The sequence below is a fragment of the Limanda limanda genome, chromosome 6 (genome assembly GCF_963576545.1).
Source record: "Limanda limanda chromosome 6, fLimLim1.1, whole genome shotgun sequence".
In the NCBI taxonomy this organism is placed as follows: Eukaryota; Metazoa; Chordata; class Actinopteri; order Pleuronectiformes; family Pleuronectidae; genus Limanda; species Limanda limanda.
Window position 1 is genome coordinate 26,230,057 of NC_083641.1, and position 19,131 is coordinate 26,249,187.

At 44.9% G+C, this 19,131-nt stretch overlaps 1 protein-coding gene across 1 annotated transcript in view; it reads left to right on the forward strand.

Moving 5' to 3' along the window:
- Window positions 1-19,131, forward strand: part of nectin1b (nectin cell adhesion molecule 1b) — a 92,884-nt gene that overhangs the window by 53,803 nt on the left and 19,950 nt on the right. The window contains exons 2-5 of the mRNA XM_061073660.1: window positions 6,905-7,276; window positions 9,037-9,336; window positions 10,825-10,942; window positions 18,021-18,172. Of these exons, the coding sequence (XP_060929643.1) occupies window positions 6,905-7,276; window positions 9,037-9,336; window positions 10,825-10,942; window positions 18,021-18,172 (942 nt within the window). The remainder of the gene's footprint in view (window positions 1-6,904; window positions 7,277-9,036; window positions 9,337-10,824; window positions 10,943-18,020; window positions 18,173-19,131) is intronic.

The window sequence follows — 19,131 nt, forward strand, 5'->3', positions numbered from 1 at the left end:
TGAATCACAAACATGGGCTTTGTAGGAAGATGGATGTGGACTGTGAGATGGGGAAAGTGAAGCGAAGGTGGAAATTCACTGGTTGCAAAGAGAAATCAGGTTATATAGCAATGAAAGATACGAGAAAATTACTTTACAGAAGATTACAAGGGACGATAATAATGAAAACAAGCAATTTTGTTTTAGAATTAGAAAACAGAACATTTGTGAATTAGCTCATCATTGATAGCAGATATTTAAAAATGATTTATTCCAATTAGAACAGTTTCAACATTTTCAGGCAGAGTTTTTTGGGTTAGGGTTAGGGTGTCTCTGGATGAGATGGGCCCTCTGGATGAGATGGGATGAGATGGGCCCTCTGGATGAGATTGGATGAGATGGGCCCTCTGGATGAGATGGGATGAGATGGGCCCTCTGGATGAGATGGGCCCTCTGGATGAGATGGGATGAGATGGGCCCTTTGGATGAGATTGGATGAGATGGGCCCTCTGGATGAGATGGGCCCTCTGGATGAGATTGGATGAGATGAGCCCTCTGGTTGAGATGGGATGAGATGGGCCCTCTGGATGAGATGGGATGAGATGGGCCCTCTGGATGAGATGGGCCCTCTGGATGAGATTGGATGAGATGGGCCCTCTGGATGAGATGGGATGAGATGGGCCGTCTGGATGAGATTGGATGAGATGGGCCCTCTGGATGAGATGGGATGAGATGGGCCGTCTGGATGAGATTGGATCAGATGGGATGAGATGGGCCCTCAGTGGTCTCGATCTCTAGTTTCACCAAATATTTTCACTTTTGGTTTAAATGAAACAAGATGGTGCTGTTACAAAAAATTGCCCAAACTCTGGTTTCAGCTTCAAACCACCGGGTGACGTGACGGTGGTTTGATACGCAAAGTGAACGCAACTGAAACCGATGTCAGATATGACAAAATTTGGCCGCGGCTGCCTCTCTAGTGAGCGCCGGCCGGGTCCAGTGGGAAAAAAACGCTCCCCTTCATCTCTGCCCTGAGAAGCCACAGAGAGGACGCCACTCAAGTCAGAGAGGAGTTCAGTTTAATGGCTTCACATTGCTCAATTTCTGGGGGTTTTGAAGTTTTCTCTGACTTCAAACGGCGATGGCAAGCTGCCGTTCGGGACTGACGGCGAGCCAAGTCGCCCGGTGCAGCTTTAAATAGAAAACATTAATGAGAACGCCTCGACTCAAATATGCATTCAGTCCTATTCAATCTTTGCCTTTCTCACGTGGCCGCAGCGAGAGGTGAATTGAGCTGAACTTTGTCTGACTCAGGCTCAAATGGATATTTCTTGGACGAGCGGCGGACAAAGTATTGCTAAACGAGCCAATAATTGTCTTTTGAAATAGTGCTGGTAGTTGGCCAGTTCAGCTGCAAAGAAAAAAAGTCAATAGCGTTACATATCCATTACGGGATGAGCTGCCAAATCGCAGTTGTTTTATGGAAAAAGAAGCTTCCTAAGCTTGAGGAGATGGAGCCCTGGTTTTTTAATTTAGGGATTTATGGTGTTTTATTCTTTTATATGAAAAGCAGAGTCTGGTTGAACATGATCAGAAGACTATCTGGGAACAAAGAAGATGAATACATGTCGTGTATTTGGTGGTTGAAACTTTTAATTTCTCATTTTTAATTTCTTATCAAGAGGAATCAAGCTTGCTGCTTTTGTTTCCATATTTGTGAAATACTTCCTGTATTTTCCTGGATATCGTCTGGGAACAAAGAAGATGAGTACATGCGGTGAATTTGGTAGTTGAAACTTTAATTTCTGATTTATTTTTAATTTCTTCTTCTTGTGAAATACTTCCTGGATATTGTCTGTAGAACCTGAGGAGGCCGTTGGACTGAAGGATGTTATTAGATGCAACCTGCTCCATGCATTGTCCGATGCTTCATATGCAAACACCACAGAGCTCATGCTTCCCCGGGCCGGATCATATTACAGCTCTGTAAACAAGTCCTGTGCCGAGGCCCTGGGAGTCTCTCGCTATCAGAGCCGGGCCAGACGCTGCAGCAGCTGTGTGAATTCTGCCCCTTATGCCCCCCCCCCCTCCATCCAAGTCCAAGTCAGCTCAACTGGTGTGTGAATCAAACCACACTTCCTCCTCTTGTTGTTTATATCCTGCCAGCTCGGGCAGACCTTGTTGGTTTGTGTTGTTCATAAGGGTCTCCTCTCTCTCTCTGTTGCCAACTCTCAAGGTGATGTGGAGCCTCAGGTGTATTATAGCATGACTGCCCCCCCCCACCCCAGTCACCCTCTTGTCAGCGGTAGAACAAAGCAGCAGCAGCTCCGGCTCCGGCTCCAGCGGCGGCCAGCCCTCCGACCCGGCAGCACACCGACAAATCTCCAACCGGCGCCACGCCTCCCTCTTTGTCTTCGCTCGCCCGCTCGCCAGCGCCGCATCTGCACTGCATTTTACCTTCTCCCCCCCCCCCCTTCCTCTTCCCCTCTGTTTTCCACCTCTCCTTCTGTATCGCTGGCTCTCCTAACCCACCCCCCCCACCACCACAAAAGCCGCCTCCTTAATGCCTCTTGCATGTTCCCGGGCTCTGGTCTCCTCTGCCTCCACCACTCGGGGGTGCAGCCTGTAATTAAAGCTTTTTTTGCTGAGCGCTCAGCCAAGGACTCCTCCAGTCCTTGAATGGAAGGGGTCCCCGGGGGTGGGGGTGGGGGGGGCCTGGTCCTTCACGGAGGGGCTCTGCGGCGGCGTAATTATGCCTTCTCCTCTGGTTTCCATTTGTGCCGAGCTGCTGTTTGTTTGGTTCAATCCGAGAGGGGAGCATCTGACTCAAAGGAGGAAGGGGAATAGAGAGAATCGGAGGGAGGGGCGGGGGGCTGCCAGTATTGTTTTATCATTCAAGCCGGGGGGGGGGGTCTGGGTCTGTCCAGGTTCATATCTATGAGTTCTCACAGCCTCTCACTTCCCCTTCAACTTAAGATTAAACTTTAACTAGTGTTGTCACACAGTAAATTGTGTTTTGCTATTTCAAAATGATATCATCCTATAGCTGCCGCCGCTGGCAATCTAAGCTGTGATAAAACGCCCCCCCTCCACCCCAGGTGCACAAGGACACAGGTGCTGCTCGGGGGTGCGGATGACAAGGTTGCCAGTCCTCCCTGTCAAAGCGCATTAGCAAATCAATCTGTCATCTTTCCCAATCCCCACAAGTTTAAATCTCGATGTAAGAGTAAGGTCCCGGCGAGGTGGTCCGGAGGAAATGAGAGATGATGGTCACTCAGCGACAGCGGGGGGGCGGGGGGGGTGTCACTTTGTTTTTTTTATGGGATTTGATGTTTGGCGGCGAAGTCTGAGTGAAAGCAGATAACCGTAGTGGATAGAAATAACCTTTCTCTGGTGATGCACTGCTTTCCCAGCGCCGGAGCCGATTCGACCTGAGAGGTGTGCGCCCACTGAGCGAGTCGGGGGGGGGGAACTCATTGTTCATCTTAATGGTCCTGCAGCTGTAATCTCCAGCAGTTACTTCCCGTCTCCGTGCATGTGTTGTGCCCCAGTGTCCTTCGCCCGGCTACCTCCAGATTTTATGAGGAACAAACAGCTCCTCAGCTTCCTCTACAGCAGGAGATAGACTCCATCAGATACTGTATTCAGTGGGTGTAAACATAAATCAATCAATTTGTATAGCCCATATTCACAAATCACAATTCGTCTCATAGGGCTTTAACAAGGTGAGACATCCTCTGTCCTTAACCCTCAACAAGAGTCAGGACAAACTACTAAAAACCCTTTTAACAGGTAAAAATACGTAGAAACCTTAGAGAGACACATGTGAGGATCCGTCTCCCAGGACGGACACAAGTGCAACAGATGTCAAGTAGAGGAAAACATCATCAGGATAAATGTTTTAGCAGCATTGATGAGGGTAAACATTTTAAAGGATAACTTCAATACTATATGTCAGGCAGTCAAGATTCAAGATTCAAGATTCAAGATTTTTTTATTGTCAAAGAGATAACATGAAGCAGTCAATTAAATACTTGGGTCACAGGCTCTCTTTAAGCAATGCTCAGTAATTTCAGCCCAAAAAATAAAATAAAAATAGAAATAGTATAAAATAGAATAAAAAAGAATAAAATAGAATAACAATAATCAAAATTATCAAAAAATTTAAATAGCAAATGAAATATATATCTAAATATATATCTTTACAGATGAAGAGAAAAATAGAGCAACAATAGTTCAATTTGTGCAGTAGTGCAAATATTCAAATATGCTTATTACGGTGCAAATATTCCAGGGTGCTGGTTTGGTGGAGTTATTGCAGTTTAGAGGAGTTTAAAAGTCTTATGGCCTGGGGGATGAAACTGTCTCTGAGCCTGGTGGTGCGGGCCCGGAGGCTGCGGTACCGTCAGCCAGACGGCAGCAGGGAGAAATGCTGCAATCATAGTCTCTGGTCAGCAGCCAGCAAGATCACGATCCAGCATCAGGATGGGATCCACTATCGTCCACAGTCATTGTCCAGTGCCGCCAGTTAGTCATTTTGGATCCTAAATGGATTCCTCTCATGTGTTCTTACACATTTTTAAATCTCCTCCTGTGTAAACTTTATCTCCGAATGCAGGGATTCCTCATCATCCCGGTGTTAGAGAGCTGCTCGGGTTGTGGTGCATGCGTGCAGCGCCCACTTCCACCCGCCCGGGGCAGCAGCAGCGTGTTTCCTCCTCCGTTTATAGGACTTGATTTACTATTGGCTTTATGAGTCCGGTGTGATTAACGGAGGAGCTTCAGACTGTCTTCCTGTGCAGAGGAGATCATTACAGCCGCAGCTGCTTGTAAATACAAGTCGGGTCGGTGGGCTGTCGGTCCAGGAAACGAGACGTCACCAGAGTTCACCTGCAGAGGAACATAAATCTCAGCCTGAGATAACAAAGATGTGTCAGAGACAACAGGATGCAGGAGCCCTGCGGCCGCTCGGTGACACATCTCTTCAGACGGCAGATATTTCAGACCCCAGGAGGAGGAGTCTATGAAAGTTGTAGTTAAGACTTCCTGAGACTTATATTGAAGTAATAAAGTAGGAAGGCAGCAAGGAAAAGCTGCAATCTCTAATTTTACGTCTTTATCAATCAATTCTGCAATTAATGAGAAAACAGCTCTTATCAACAAGTTCTCGACTTTCAAATGTCCAACAGAACATAACTGCCAAATGTTTTTAAGTTTACAAGGATCCAGATCAGTGCAGCACAGTGAGAGTGTTACCTGGTTGTAGTTCTCTCGTGTCTCTGTGGGTTTCCTCCAGGTTCTCCAGCTTCCTCCCACATTCCAGAGACATCCACTATGGTTATTGGAGACACTAAAATTGACTTTACTGTAGGTGTGAATGTGAGCAGATAGTTCAGACCCCAGGAGCAGGAGTCTATGAAAGTTGTACTTAAGACTTTCTAGGACTTATATTGAAGTAATAAAGTAGGAAGGCAGCAAGAGGAGAGCTGCAATCTCTTATTTTACGTCTTTATCAATCAATTCTGCAATTAATGACTCGGTCAGAAAACAGCTCTTATCTCAGTTTCACATAGGCAACAAGTTCTTGACTTTCAAACATCCAACAGAACATAACTGCCAAATGTTTTTAAGTTTATAAGGATCCAGACCAGTGCAGCACAGAGTGTTACCTGGTTGTAGTTCTCTCGTGTCTCTGTGGGTTTCCTCCAGGTTCTCCAGCTTCCTCCCACATTCCAGACACATCCACTTTGGTCATTGTAGACACTAAAATTGACTTTACTGTAGGTGTGAATGTGAGCGACCTGTCCAGGGCGTGTCCTGCAGGAAATGGCTGCAGGCTCCCTCTCCCCCCCAAAGGTTAAGTGGTGCAGATGATGGACAGGTGATATAAATCAGAGAGAAGCTGCCTCTCACATGTGGAAACTAGTTGTTATATTATCTCAATAAAAGCCTGAAGTTACAAACAGATTATCAAAATCATCGCTGTGGGTTCTTCAGTTCTAGATAAAAAGCCAGGGGTTGTTTTCAATGAGGATCTAATTGAAAGGTGATAACTGCTGATCTGTGGCCGTATCATGCATGGAGTGGAAAGCAGATGGAAGTGAGAGAGGAGGAGAGAGGCAGGGACACTTCACTTTAGCAGAAGGTCATCATCGGCATGAAAAGACCGAACCACAGACGAGTGGACACCGGGTCCGTCTTCGCTAATTGACCCTTTCTTTGGGGCGAGCGAGCTCCTCACAGACTCAGACACCAGAGCGAGCGGCATAATTAACGTGTTTTTTTATTTTTTTTCTAATGAAGCTAATGTGTGTGTGTTCTCATTGTGTCGGTGTGCTTACACAATCCTCCGCATTGTTTCTTTTTAATAGGGAGCTCCAGGCAGCCGTTGAAGTATTTGAGAGTAAAATGTAATTAAAATGACAATGGCCCTAGCCAGTGTGTTGCTGGGTAGGTGGTGGGGGGTGTGTGTGGGGGGGGGGGGGACGCAGCAGCCGACGCAGCCTTGGCTCCGACTCGCTGCCCTTGTACTCGTTCATTAGTGATGCATTGGTTTCTCGCCCCGGCCCTCCCATCTCATCAGGAACAGCACCCCTCGGTGACAAAGACAGGGTTGTATGGATGTGGCCATTATGTTAATAACTACTCCCACAGCTTTCGCACACAACCATCACCATGTACCCACTTTCCCCGCTGATGTATAGGGAGCAGATGTAGCATAAGGCCGAGTCCTGTGAGCTGACTAGCAGCGCGGCGCGTGCAGCCACTGCTTAGGAGGCTGAATCGACTCCTTGACTTTCAGTGCATGTACTTGCTATTGAATGGAGTGCTTTGCTCGGCCTCGGACACCTGTTCATCGTAATTAAATGTTTTCTTTTTCCTCTCTCTCTCTCTCTCTCTCTCTCTCTCTCTCTCTCTCCTCTAGCCGGCGACGGGCAGATGGTGCAGATGGACTCCACCAAGTCCGGCTTCGTGGGTTCACAAGTGGAGCTGCGCTGCATCTTCAGCAACAGCAACCCGCCGGTGAAGATCTCCCAGGTCACCTGGCAGAAGCTCCTCAACACCACCAAGCAGAACGTGGCCATCGCCAACCCGGCGCTGGGCGTGTCCGTGCTGCCGCCCTTCAAGGAGCGGGTCAGCTTCAAGCAGGCGGCGGTGCGCCACCGCACGCCCTCGCTGGAGGACACCACCATCGTGTTCTCCAACCTGCAGCTGTCGGACGAAGCGGCGTACATCTGCGAGTACACCACGTTTCCCGCGGGCAACCGGGAGAGCATGGTAAACCTCACCGTCTTCGGTAAGAACATCAACATAGAAATATTAGTGAGAGTGAAATGTTAAAATTTTGGAGAATTACTGACTTCAGCTGAATTATCGGTAAAACTAGTAAGATCTTTTACTTAAGTGAGAAGAAAGTGCGGATGTAGGATTCTTAATCTTACCAATTTAATTTAAGTTCTTGTTATTCGTCATGTTGTCTGTTTCCTTACTTTATTGAGGTCTGATTAATCTCAGTGGAGGAAGTGGTTAAACCCTCCGCATAGATTTTTAATGTGTTTTGGGCCCAAACTGAATTTGTGTCCTCGTTAAATCGCTATCATCTTCAAAAGCTTGAAGTCCCATCAGCAGTTTAGGCAACTTTGATTCGACATGTATATTTGCAGAACATGTATCGCTGAAATGTCAAATTTAACTAAAACTTCACTGAACCGAGACTTTAAAATCTACCTTCAGGGCCACAGTCTGACAGATTTGCACTCAGGATTATGTGCTTCAGTTTCTGCATGTTGCATCTGACATGTACAGAATCCACGGATCAGATTGTTGCAGTCAATGATTCGTCTGTAATTGTGTTTTGAGCCGAGATAAAGTTAAAATAGATATCAGGTTCTACATCTTGGAGCTCGGAGCTCTTTCCTCCGACATGTTGGCACGCGCCTGACGAGCCGTCGGAGAAGGAGGGATGTTAACCTGTCACCGGAATTTCACTCTAGGCAGAAAAAGAACATTTTTCTGAATCTGATAAGACAGGGGTCAAACGGCCATCCACCTTTTTTATTGAAGGACTGAAAGGAAACACTTGAGCAGCTCTTCTCCTCAGTGTTGCCACAGGCTTTGTGGTTACGGAGAGTGAAACCAGGAGGTCTTTCTCTGCTGTAGCTCTATATTATAGATGTGCTGTTTACACTAAGAACTGCTGTGGCTGCACGATTCGGCTCCAGTTCACAGCTGATGTTCTCGTTCCGTCGCGGACCTCCCGTGCTCAGCGTGGAAACGAGAATCATTTTGACGGATTGCTGACGTGATGATTGGGGTGACGTGCCGTTTAACTCCAATCTCGGGCGAACCCACACGGCTCCGATAAAAAATAGGAAACCGCCGCAGAGAGCGGTCAATAAAAAATGGCAGGTGAGACAGAAATCAATGAGGCCACTTCAGAGTGTGTAATTTGGCTTGAATAATCCTGTCTGGTGTAAAGAAAGCAGAGAGCGCCGAGAAGTCGTTTGTCTTGGGAAGGGGCGGATTTGAAAAGGTTGTGCACGGATTCTGATTAGAGATCTAATTAGACATTAAGTGTTGGTGTGTTTTCCATTAAATCCCAGTGAAGAAAAAACCCACTTGGCTTAAGTGCTCCGTGTTGCCGGAGCTCCGAGTCCCAGTCCCTCTGTCCCTGAGCCTCTCGGGTCCTTTTCAGGCTTCAGCTGCTCAGGAGCCCGTGTGCAGATAACCGAGCGGCGGCATTCAAAGAGGCCTCTTCATCGTCTGTTTGCTTCAGTTGTGCATTCACTCGTGCCTGCCTTTTGATGTGCTAAGAGGAGATTGTTAATTGGCAACTCACAGAGGATTCCAATTGGGTAGACTGTGCTTTTGGGCTTCACACGCGCGAGAGCTCTGAGGAGGAGGAGAAACTTGACTTGGTTTTCGTCTCCTTCGCCTTTTTCAAACAGAGGTTCTGATCAAATCGAGGGACTGATCGTCGATGAAGTGGAAAATATCCGACGTGACTTTTAATTACTTTTCAATAATTGCTTTTCTTTGACCTTTCTTTCTCCGCAGCTCGGCCCATGACGCGTATGACCTTGACGACGCCCACCATCGTTGCCAGGCCTCAGAAACGCAAGATGACCGTCGCCACCTGCCTGTCAGCCAATGGCAAGCCCCAGAGCGTGATCAAGTGGGACACCAGGTTGAAGGGCGAGGCCACCTTCCAGGAAACCCGCAACGCCAACGGGACGGTGACGGTGCGGAGCAACTACGTGGTGGTGCCGAGCCGCGAGACCCACAAGCAGAAGCTCACGTGCATCGTGACCTATCGGAACGAGAGGATCACAGACAGCGTGGTGCTCAACGTGCAGTGTAAGAATCCCAGCTCTCACACTAGCATGTCAGGTTTTCATCGTTGTGCAGATTGGTATCTCAGTCCTTGTTTTAAAAATAAAAAAACCTGTTTTTTAATCTTGATTTTGTAACGTTGACGTCACTTTCGTTTACTGAAAACAAGAACGAGGTTTTCTCGGAAACGCTGCTCAGACACTTCCAGTTATACAAAGGGAAGAGAATCTTACACAAATACGCTTCTGAGGATTCAGCAGAATTCTTCTTTTATACATTTCCAGACATTTCCAATTTCTATTAATGATACATGGAAATACTGCTAAATCTAAAGCTAGAAAATTTGGGATTTATTTCTTTAGAGATATTAATTAATTTAGAATACTGAAATACATATTTAAAAGTTGTGTTTAAAGGTTAAAGTAACACAGTGAGGAAGTATAAGAATGTGACATTTATCATGATAATTATCGATATCAACTGATATGAATAGTTTTCTGTTATATCACTGTTCACAGCTGTTTCTTCACTTCCACTTTCTCTCAGGTGTGGATTAGATTATATTGTAGTCGTCAGTTTAAGTGTAGAATAGCAGCAAAGCTAATATGGTTTTCAAATGTGCAGATATAGCTCCGATGTTTTTAACAATCGCTGGAATAAACGGAGCAAATTAAAACCTGATTCAGTTTTAAAATCTCGATCCGAAGGAATTAGAGCTGTTTACAACAATGGATGACATTTAGAATAATGAATCAAATTGTTGTTTTTTAAAGCAGTTCTGTTCTATAACTGGAAAGACTTTCCGTTCTCATTGTAGACATATAAAAGAGATTTTTTACTAAGAGGGTATTCTTCATTTGTCGAGCGTGTGCAAACTCTTGGAAGTGGAATAGAAATCCAGTGACGAGAGGGTCAAAGAGTTGTTTACTATCACAAATAAGTAAATTAGTCGTGTTCTTAGATTTTAGACCTAATATGTTCCTTCCTCCCTGAAAAGCTTTTTTCCAGCTCTCGCATGAAGCAGCTCCACTCGCTCGGAGATACGAGAAGTAGCTATAAATACAAGCAGCAGTATTATCGTTATTATGGCTGCTCTCAGTGTAATTACCTCAAAATCTGCTCTAATGAGCTGCGGCTTACGTATCTGTATTGTGAAAATGTGATTCTATTAATCACGTGGATTAAAAGCCACCGTCACAATTAGCTGTGGATAAAACTACCAGTTACTTTTTATGGCCATTTTAAATAAAGTTTATGTTTGAGTTTACTCTAAAAGATGAAGTGCAGACACCACAGAGGTGAGAAGGTGTTGAAGATTTTTATTCAACATAACCAGTCAACTTTTAATCTACATTCACACCTAAATTTAAATCCTTTTTGCATAATTCTGCTAACAGCAAAACCAATCACTTCCTTGAAAGTTTCAATCATCTCGCAGCCAAACTGTTGCTTCAGCCGATATCGTCTGTATTTCGCGGTCTAACTGACATCATCGTTCCTTCTTCCTTTCAGATGAACCCGAGGTGAAGATCGAAGGCTTCGATGGAAACTGGTACCTGAACCGTCAGAACGTGCAGCTGACCTGCCGAGCCGACGCCAACCCCCCGGTCACCATCTACCAGTGGAAACTGTGAGTCTGAGTGAACCCCAGAGAAACCCCCCCCCCCCCCGAGGCTCCAGAGGCAGGACAACACTGCGGCTGTGTGTCGTTTCACTCGTGTTCGATTTCAAGTTTTTTTTTTCTGGAAGGATATTTCTGTGTTTCTTTGTTTTAAGGCAAACAACAAATACACAAAAACACGCAGACTTCCTTCCTGTGTGTGTCCGTTTACGTGTTTGTTTGCGTGTAATGAAGATAAGACCAGAACCCTAGGCAGAGCACGACGGGTCTATTACGGCAGCAGCCCACACCCCCATCGGCCCGATGGTCACAGATACTGGGAGAACAAACACAGAACACTTTGCTTTGCTTTTAGGGGGGTGTGGGGGGGGGGGGGTGGGGTGGGGGGGGTTTGCTTTGAAGTCAAGGGACCAGCATGCAGGTTGGAGGGGCGAGAGAGCGTCACTGTCAGCGGCGTTGTGTTGTGGAGGCGTGGATGAGGCTGGTGTGGCGGGAATATTAAAAGTTGGAAACTTGCCATGGGAATAAACGGGAATTAACGGGAATTAACGGGAATATACGTGAATTAACGGGAATAAACGGGAATATACGGGAATAAACTGGAAATGTTGTGGGTAATTTATACTAACTGTATTTACCTTGTGATATACAGACATAAATATAAACATTTTGTTTTGTCATAGGCTGATTTGAGCCCTGAGGAAACTTTGGGCACTTGACTTTATGCTTCTGCATCGTTGTGTCATTCTTAACATAGGTCTTTGCACAGTATTTGCAAATGTACACAGCCTTTCCTTCTACATTGGATGGGGTGAAATGTCTCCACACATGAGATAGTGCACGTGGCATTGTTCTGTAGAGTAAGATGAGAAAAAAGTTTCTAAAAAAACACTAATGCAATGCCAGAGATATAAATATTTAGCCAAACAATTGGAATCGTCTGTAAACATATTTTACAATTGGTGGATAAATGAATGGAAATAGGCTAGATGAACAGATGAACATCCTCAATCAGCATGCTAATATATTTTCCCCAGTGATATCATCGAAACTTACCCGACTAGTCCTGCACACTACAGAAGGCCTATTGCTTTTTTATTTTTTTTTCAAAATTCCCAAAATTCCCGATCTAAACTTCCCATGGAAACTTTCCGGAAATTTACCGGAAACTTTCCGCCCCTTTGCAACCCTAGGCACAGGCCTGACATCAGTGGTTTGTATCACAGCAAATACACAAACCAGGGGGCGATACAGTGCCCCCCCCGATGCAGTTTAAATAAAAAGCCCAGAGAAGAGGCAGGAACACGATCAGGATGGAGGATCGTCTCTCTGCGATTAGCGCCCATCAAACCTCTTAACTTGACATTTGTCGGCGCGGCTCTTTGAATACAAAGCGACCAATCGTGTGTGTGGTTTTTTTTTTAAAGTAGAACACAATGAAATCAAGAGATAAATGTGGCAATTTGTCCTGTAATTGCACAGTAAAGGTCGGTTTGTGGAACACGTCACTGGGCCACTGAGTGGATGTGGATGAACAGAACCATTGTTGGGTTTTAATGAGGCTCGGGGAGCTGTTTAGTTTTTTACCCTTTTTTCATTCCTCTTCCTTATGCATGGTTTTAGCTTCCAGGGCAGAAACAGTGATCCACACACAGAGCAGCAGCAGCAGGAGGAACAGAAGAAGAAGAAGAAACGATTTAGACGACTCGGCGTGTGTTTGTTTTTTGTCGCTGGCGAAGAGAGATTTGGGGAGATGGGGGGTGGATAAGGAGGAGGGTGAAGAGATGTGATCTGGAAAGACGAGGGCACTGTGCTGACAGATCGGAGGGGACGGCCATTGCTGTACCGAGAATGAGATGCCAAATCTGTTGTGAAGGTTCCCCAGGGCTCGGCTGTGGAGGTCAGCGCGGGACGGTGACGATCCGGAACAGGCCGGCTCGATTGCGTCACACTTTGACAACACAAACACACACAGACACACACACGCTAGAGGAGGAGCCAGATCCAGTTAATATGAAGGTGTTTGGTACAGATCCACGTCAGGCCCAGAGGTGATCGTTTTCGTTTTTTTTCTGGGATCGTGTTCCTCCTTGAATTCATCGGGCTTGTTGTGGAAGCTAGAAATAAAAATCTCTTTCTCCCTCTCCCTGTTCTCACTGTACATGTTTTCAATCCTTGGGGAAGGTGAATGTGTTTTTCTTTCTCAGAGCGTTAATCTCAAAGCTTTTTCTCAAAAGGCGCGTTAATGGGGAGCTGCGACGAAACAGCCGACTCGACTAAAAGCAAAGGACGCCCCCGGCTTGAACTTTATTGTTTGTTTTTGAGATTTTTTACTCGCAGGGTATTCTTCATTTGTCAAGTGTGTGCAAACTCTTGCTCTCAGTCGGCAATGGAATAGCAATCCAGGGACGAGAGGGTCAAAGAGTTGCTTACTATCACAAATAAGTATATTAGTCGTGTTCTTAGATTTTAGACCTAATATGTTCCTTCCTCCCTGAAAAGCTTTTTTCCAGCTCTCGCACGAAGCAGCTCCACTCGCTCGGAGATACGAGAAGTAGCTATAAATACAAGCAGCCGTATTATCGTTATTATGGCGGCTCTCAGTGTAATTACCTCAAAATCTGCTCTAATGAGCTGCGGCTTACGTATCTGTATTGTGAAAATGTGTTTCTATTAATCACGTGGATTAAGAGCCACCGAGTTTCCTCCGTCACAATTAGCTGTGGATAAAACTCCTAGTTACTTTTAATGGCCATTTTAAATTAAGTTTATGTTTGAGTTTACTCTAAAGAATGAAGTGCAGACACCACAGAGGTGAGAAGGTGTTGAAGGTTTTTATTCAACATAACCAGTCGCTGTAAGTTTGATTGGAGAAATAGTTTTTAAATTACTTTTTATTGTAGATACAGTGTTAATGACCTCAACACAGAAAAATTACTTATTTATCTATTTGTACTGAATATAAATAGAAGGGTTAGGGTTAAACATAATATAAACCTTAAGTTGTAATGTGATGAAAATATAACGAGATAAGAAGTGTGGTGCAGAGCTCTTGAATGATTGATACAATTGAAAAGCTGATTAATATGAGCCTTTCACAGAATCTACATTAGTCAATATGCACCAAGGAAATATTAAGTTGTACAGAATAAACTTTACAGAAGATGTGAATCTATGTATATTTAAAGGTTGATGGTTAAACAATGAAATATCCAGCTTCATTTTGGACCATAATGGTTTGATTATTGATTATTGTCACACAAACTGGTATCAGAATTATTTTATTTACTGTTTTATTACAGTAATCTCTATTGGACAGACTTTAACTGGCTTATACCACTGAGATAAACATATCCATCCCTTTTTAAACATGGATCTTTCCACCTTGTTAATTTCCAGAGTGCAGATTTATCGCTCTGTGCAGGTTTGTGTGAGCAACATGTGTTTGCCTCAGTAATTCTGCAGTTATCGAGTTGTTGAGCTTTAAATGAGTAAATATCCATAACTTGCTGAATAATTTAACGATGCAAAGATCTTTGTTTTGTTTGCAGAAACGGGCCCAAAAAATAGAAACACTATACAAATTGACCACACTGGAGTCATTTTGGGTGTAAATGGGTTGCTGATGTAAAAGGCTTTGCTCACAATATTAATATTTAATTTCTCCCCAAAATGGTTCAAAAGCACGAGCGAATTGAAACAGTTTTATTCATATTCCGATCACAACGAGTACAAATTCACAGTCGAATTGTGGACTCGTTCTTTTTTCAGTTTAATTGGACCTGAGTAATATTTCATACGATCATTTTGCGTGCGTGTGAAACATCGATCTGTCGGGTGTGTGATTTGTGACTTGTTGTAAATATTTAGTTATCTTGTGAAATAGCCTCGATACGTATTGGCCACGCTACATTAAACATTAACGTAATAGTAAACACAACAGATGTGTGTCTGATTGAAGACACAATCCTTCTAATGCCACTTATTTGTGGATTTGAAGTCCTGATAAACATCTGAATTTCCTCTAATCGGTTGTTTGTTTCCAGTGTGAATTATCTTGTTTTTAAATCTCTATATAAATGAGCACATTTTTCTAATTTTGGTCTCTAAGCAGCACGTAGTGTATGTCAGGCCTTTTGTTTCCCTGCATCCAGATATAAACACGTCTCCACACATCTGTGAAATCTGGGGAGAGGGTTGATGGATGAAGTCTTAGTGTCTTCATTCACACGTCACTTACATGTGTGCACCAAAGAATCTGCATCACTCTCAAGCTGTTTGTTAGCCTTTCATTGTGCCGCCCCTCAGGCTCCACACACACACACACACACACACACACACACACACACACACACACACACACACACACACACACGCACACATTAAGATGGTCAATACAAATTCAGACATCTCTGGTTTCTCTGTGGTGAATCGCGGTTTGCCAGCCTTTCATTTCTGCAGCAAATCAATTGGGGCTTTTGCAGAACCCGGGGGTTTGATAGCGGCTCACACAATAACTGATTATTGAATCGTGACTCGCTGGGTTCGGGGGCGTCTGCAGTTCAATCGCCCGTCACACAGGTGGCCGCCGGAAAAACAACTCCACCGCAGCTTCTGTTTACTCCTTTTTAAAAAAAATCTTTATCTGAACTATGAACATGTTGTTGCTGCGGAGAGAGGAACAAAATTCTAATCTCCACTTGTCATGAAAGATTTCTCCGGGGAATTAACTCAACCACAAATGGATCAGCTGTGGGTAATTGATATTTCATGACAGATTCATTAACAAATAAACTCATCACAGTGTCTCTCTCCCCCCCGCGTTAGTGAAAGCCCGTTGAGTGTTTAGCTCAAACGCTTGATGTGTGGCTGTTTGTTAGCGTGAGGCCTAATTTTGTCGCCTGTGTAATGTCATCTTGTTTTTCTCTCGCTCTAATAAATGGAGCATTGCGTTGTTTTCTGATGTCCTCACACGCCGGCGGGTGTCAGAGTGTTAGCGGAGGGCGAGCCGGCCCACAAGTGACGTGAGGGTTGTTTTAAGAAATAGATAGATAGATAGATAGATAGATAGATAGATAGATAGATAGATAGATAGATAGATAGATAGATAGATAGATAGATAGATAGATAGATAGATAGATAGATAGATAGATAGATAGATAGATAGATAGATAGATAGATAGATAGATAGGTAGGTAGGTAGGTAGGTAGGTAGGTAGGTAGGTAGGTAGGTAGGTAGGTAGGTAGGTAGGTAGGTAGGTAGGTAGGTAGGTAGGTAGGTAGGTAGGTAGGTAGGTAGGTAGGTAGGTAGGTAGGTAGGTAGGTAGGTAGATAGATAGATAGATAGATAGATAGATAGATAGATAGATAGATAGATAGATAGATAGATAGATAGATAGATAGATAGATAGATAGATAGATAGATAGGTAGATATGTAGATAGATAGATAGATAGATAGATAGATAGATAGATAGATAGATAGATAGATAGATAGATAGATAGATAGATAGATAGATAGATAGATAGATTACTTTATTCATCCCCAAAGGGAAATTAAGTCGTCATAGCAGCCGGTATATTTGAATACAATAAAATACAATACAATAGAATAAAATAAAAATATTGAGGTAGAAGAATAAAAACAGAAACACAAGATAAATAGGTAGATAAGGTGCAGTGGCAAGATGATGGTAATAGTACTGATGATATGATGGTAATGTTATTGTTACACAGTATATACAAATAATATACTATATATACTGTACTATTTTTATATACTGTCTACTGTCTAGTATACAAATAGTATACTATATATACTGTACTATTTTTATATACTGTCTAACAATAACATTACCATCATATCATCAGTACTATTACCATCATAAACTGACCAGAGGACCCGTTTAATGTTCTCGTGTTATCAGCTCCACTCAGTTCGGATCCATTCAGAGCGGCTGATGAAGCCTGTCGGTGGCGAGGGGCAAACAGGAAGTGGCTAATTGCCTACGAAATTTAATACCTTTTCTCAGCCGCCGGGCTCCGTGAAAGGCAGGGCTTCGGATAATAGTTCGGTGAGCTCATGATCCGTGACCTGGAAGTGCGCTGACCTGATCGGAGGTTCATGAACGAGCCGCGAGCGCGAAAACCGTGAAGGCAAACACCTCGGGCGGGCGGGCGGGGGGGCAGGGGGGGGGTCGGGCGCCGCTGCCTCGTCCACAGCTCGCCGTTTTGGTAGATCCTGCGTTCATCGCTTGATCGGCTACGGCTCCCGTGGGGTTTTTCAGATCAGCCATGTGAGCTGTGCTGTAGTTACACCCCCCCACCCCCCCTCACCCTCCCTCAACCCCCCCCTCCCCCTTTCCAGCATTGTCTGTTTTGTATCACACATGCCAGAAAAACAAAAAAAAAAAAAAAAAACAGTGTCCTCAGGCGTCAGCTATGTCTCACCTGTTCGGACCTGCTGGGATTCCCTGTCCTCGTAATTTTGTTTGGACTTGATGGATGATGGCTGAAATATAGGGCTGTCAAATATTCCTGGTATTTATGTCTCTCTCACACACACACACACACACACACACACACACACACACACACACACACACACACACACACCCACACACACACACAAACACACACACACACACAGGTTTGTTTGGCACTACAGACTGTATTTTTCATGCACTCTGAATTGCCTTGCAGCTCCTCGGAGAGAGAGGGATTTTTACTTTAGTTTTTATTTTTTTCACCGTGGTCCGATGTATTTCTGCCTCTTTTTTTTAGGGCCCGAGTGTGAGGCCCTATTGAAATTGCAAGGATTATTATTATTATTATTTTTATTATTATTATTATTATTTATTTTTTTTTTCTTCCCCAAGTTTAATTGGCTTTTTTGGCTTTAACGTGCTCAAAAAGTTACTAAAGTTGGCGGTAAATTAGAAATGTGTGAAAATTGCCGTATTCTGTAGTATTTGGAAATGGGCGAGGCAAAATAGCTTAACAGCGCCACCTACGGAAAAGCCCCTAGTCTTTCTTTCTTTTCTAACGCCGTCTGTATTATTGCTTCTGTCTCTCTCTTCCCCACCGCAGATTGAACGGCTCCCTGCCCAGTAACGTGGAGATCAAGAACAACACGCTGTTCTTCAAGGGTCAGGTGACCTACGACGTGGCCGGCACGTACGTGTGCGACGCCACCAACGGCATCGGGACGCGCACCGGCATCGTGGACGTCAACATCACAGGTAGGTTTCTTAAAAAGACGCTGCCACCATCTCTCCGTTTCTCTGTCTCTCAGTCTGGCATGGCTCGCCCTCAATACAGCACCCCCACAGATAAAAACATCAGACCCCTACTCTCTCTTCTAAACACATCCGTCCATGCACCAGCACAGAGGCGGAGCCAGTCCCCGATCGGCTGGGATCGGATGTGGTTCTCCTCACCGGCCCCCTGCTGTGCTGTGTGGAAGGTTAGATGTGGGGGAAAAAAAAAAAAGCCTCTGGGTTCGAGAGCTCCGAACGCACACTGTGAGAAACACAACAGCCCCCCCGCCCGGCTCGCTACGCACCCAGGCACATGTGTGTGGGAGAGAGATATAAAGCCTTGTCTATTATTAGCGCCCTAAAGTAACATGAAGGAAAAAGTGGGGGTTTGAGGTGAGGTGAGGGTGCTGTATTGATCCTACTCTGCTCACATGTCTCCTCTCTCTCCGTCTTCTGTCTCTTCCTGGGGGGGGTGGGGGGGGGGGGGGGAAGAGACACAAAACGCTGAACAAAACTGATACAGTTTCCCGGCCTTCCTCATAATTGCTGGCACTCCTCTACTGGTACCAGCTGTGTGTGTGTGTGTGTGTGTGGTACTGGGATACTGTCACAGTTTCTCTCTGGTCAGACTGGAAAGACTCTCTCTCCCTACCCTCTCTCTCTCTCTCTCTCTCTCTCTCTCTCTCTCTCTCTCTCTCTCTCTCTCTCGTCTCTCTGCGCTGCTTGGTTTCTGGGAAGCGGGGGTGTTCTAACTTGCATTGCTTTGCATGTTGACTCATGTTGTGTCTCTGGGAACAGCTCTGCTCGGTGTGAAGTGAACAGCTGTGCCTTTTTACAGTATCATTGCATACTCCTCCTCCCCCCCCCACACACCCTTACCCGCTCCACTTCTGTTTCCTCCCTCCCTCCCTTGCCTGTTTTTCTCAGGGTAACGCCAGGAC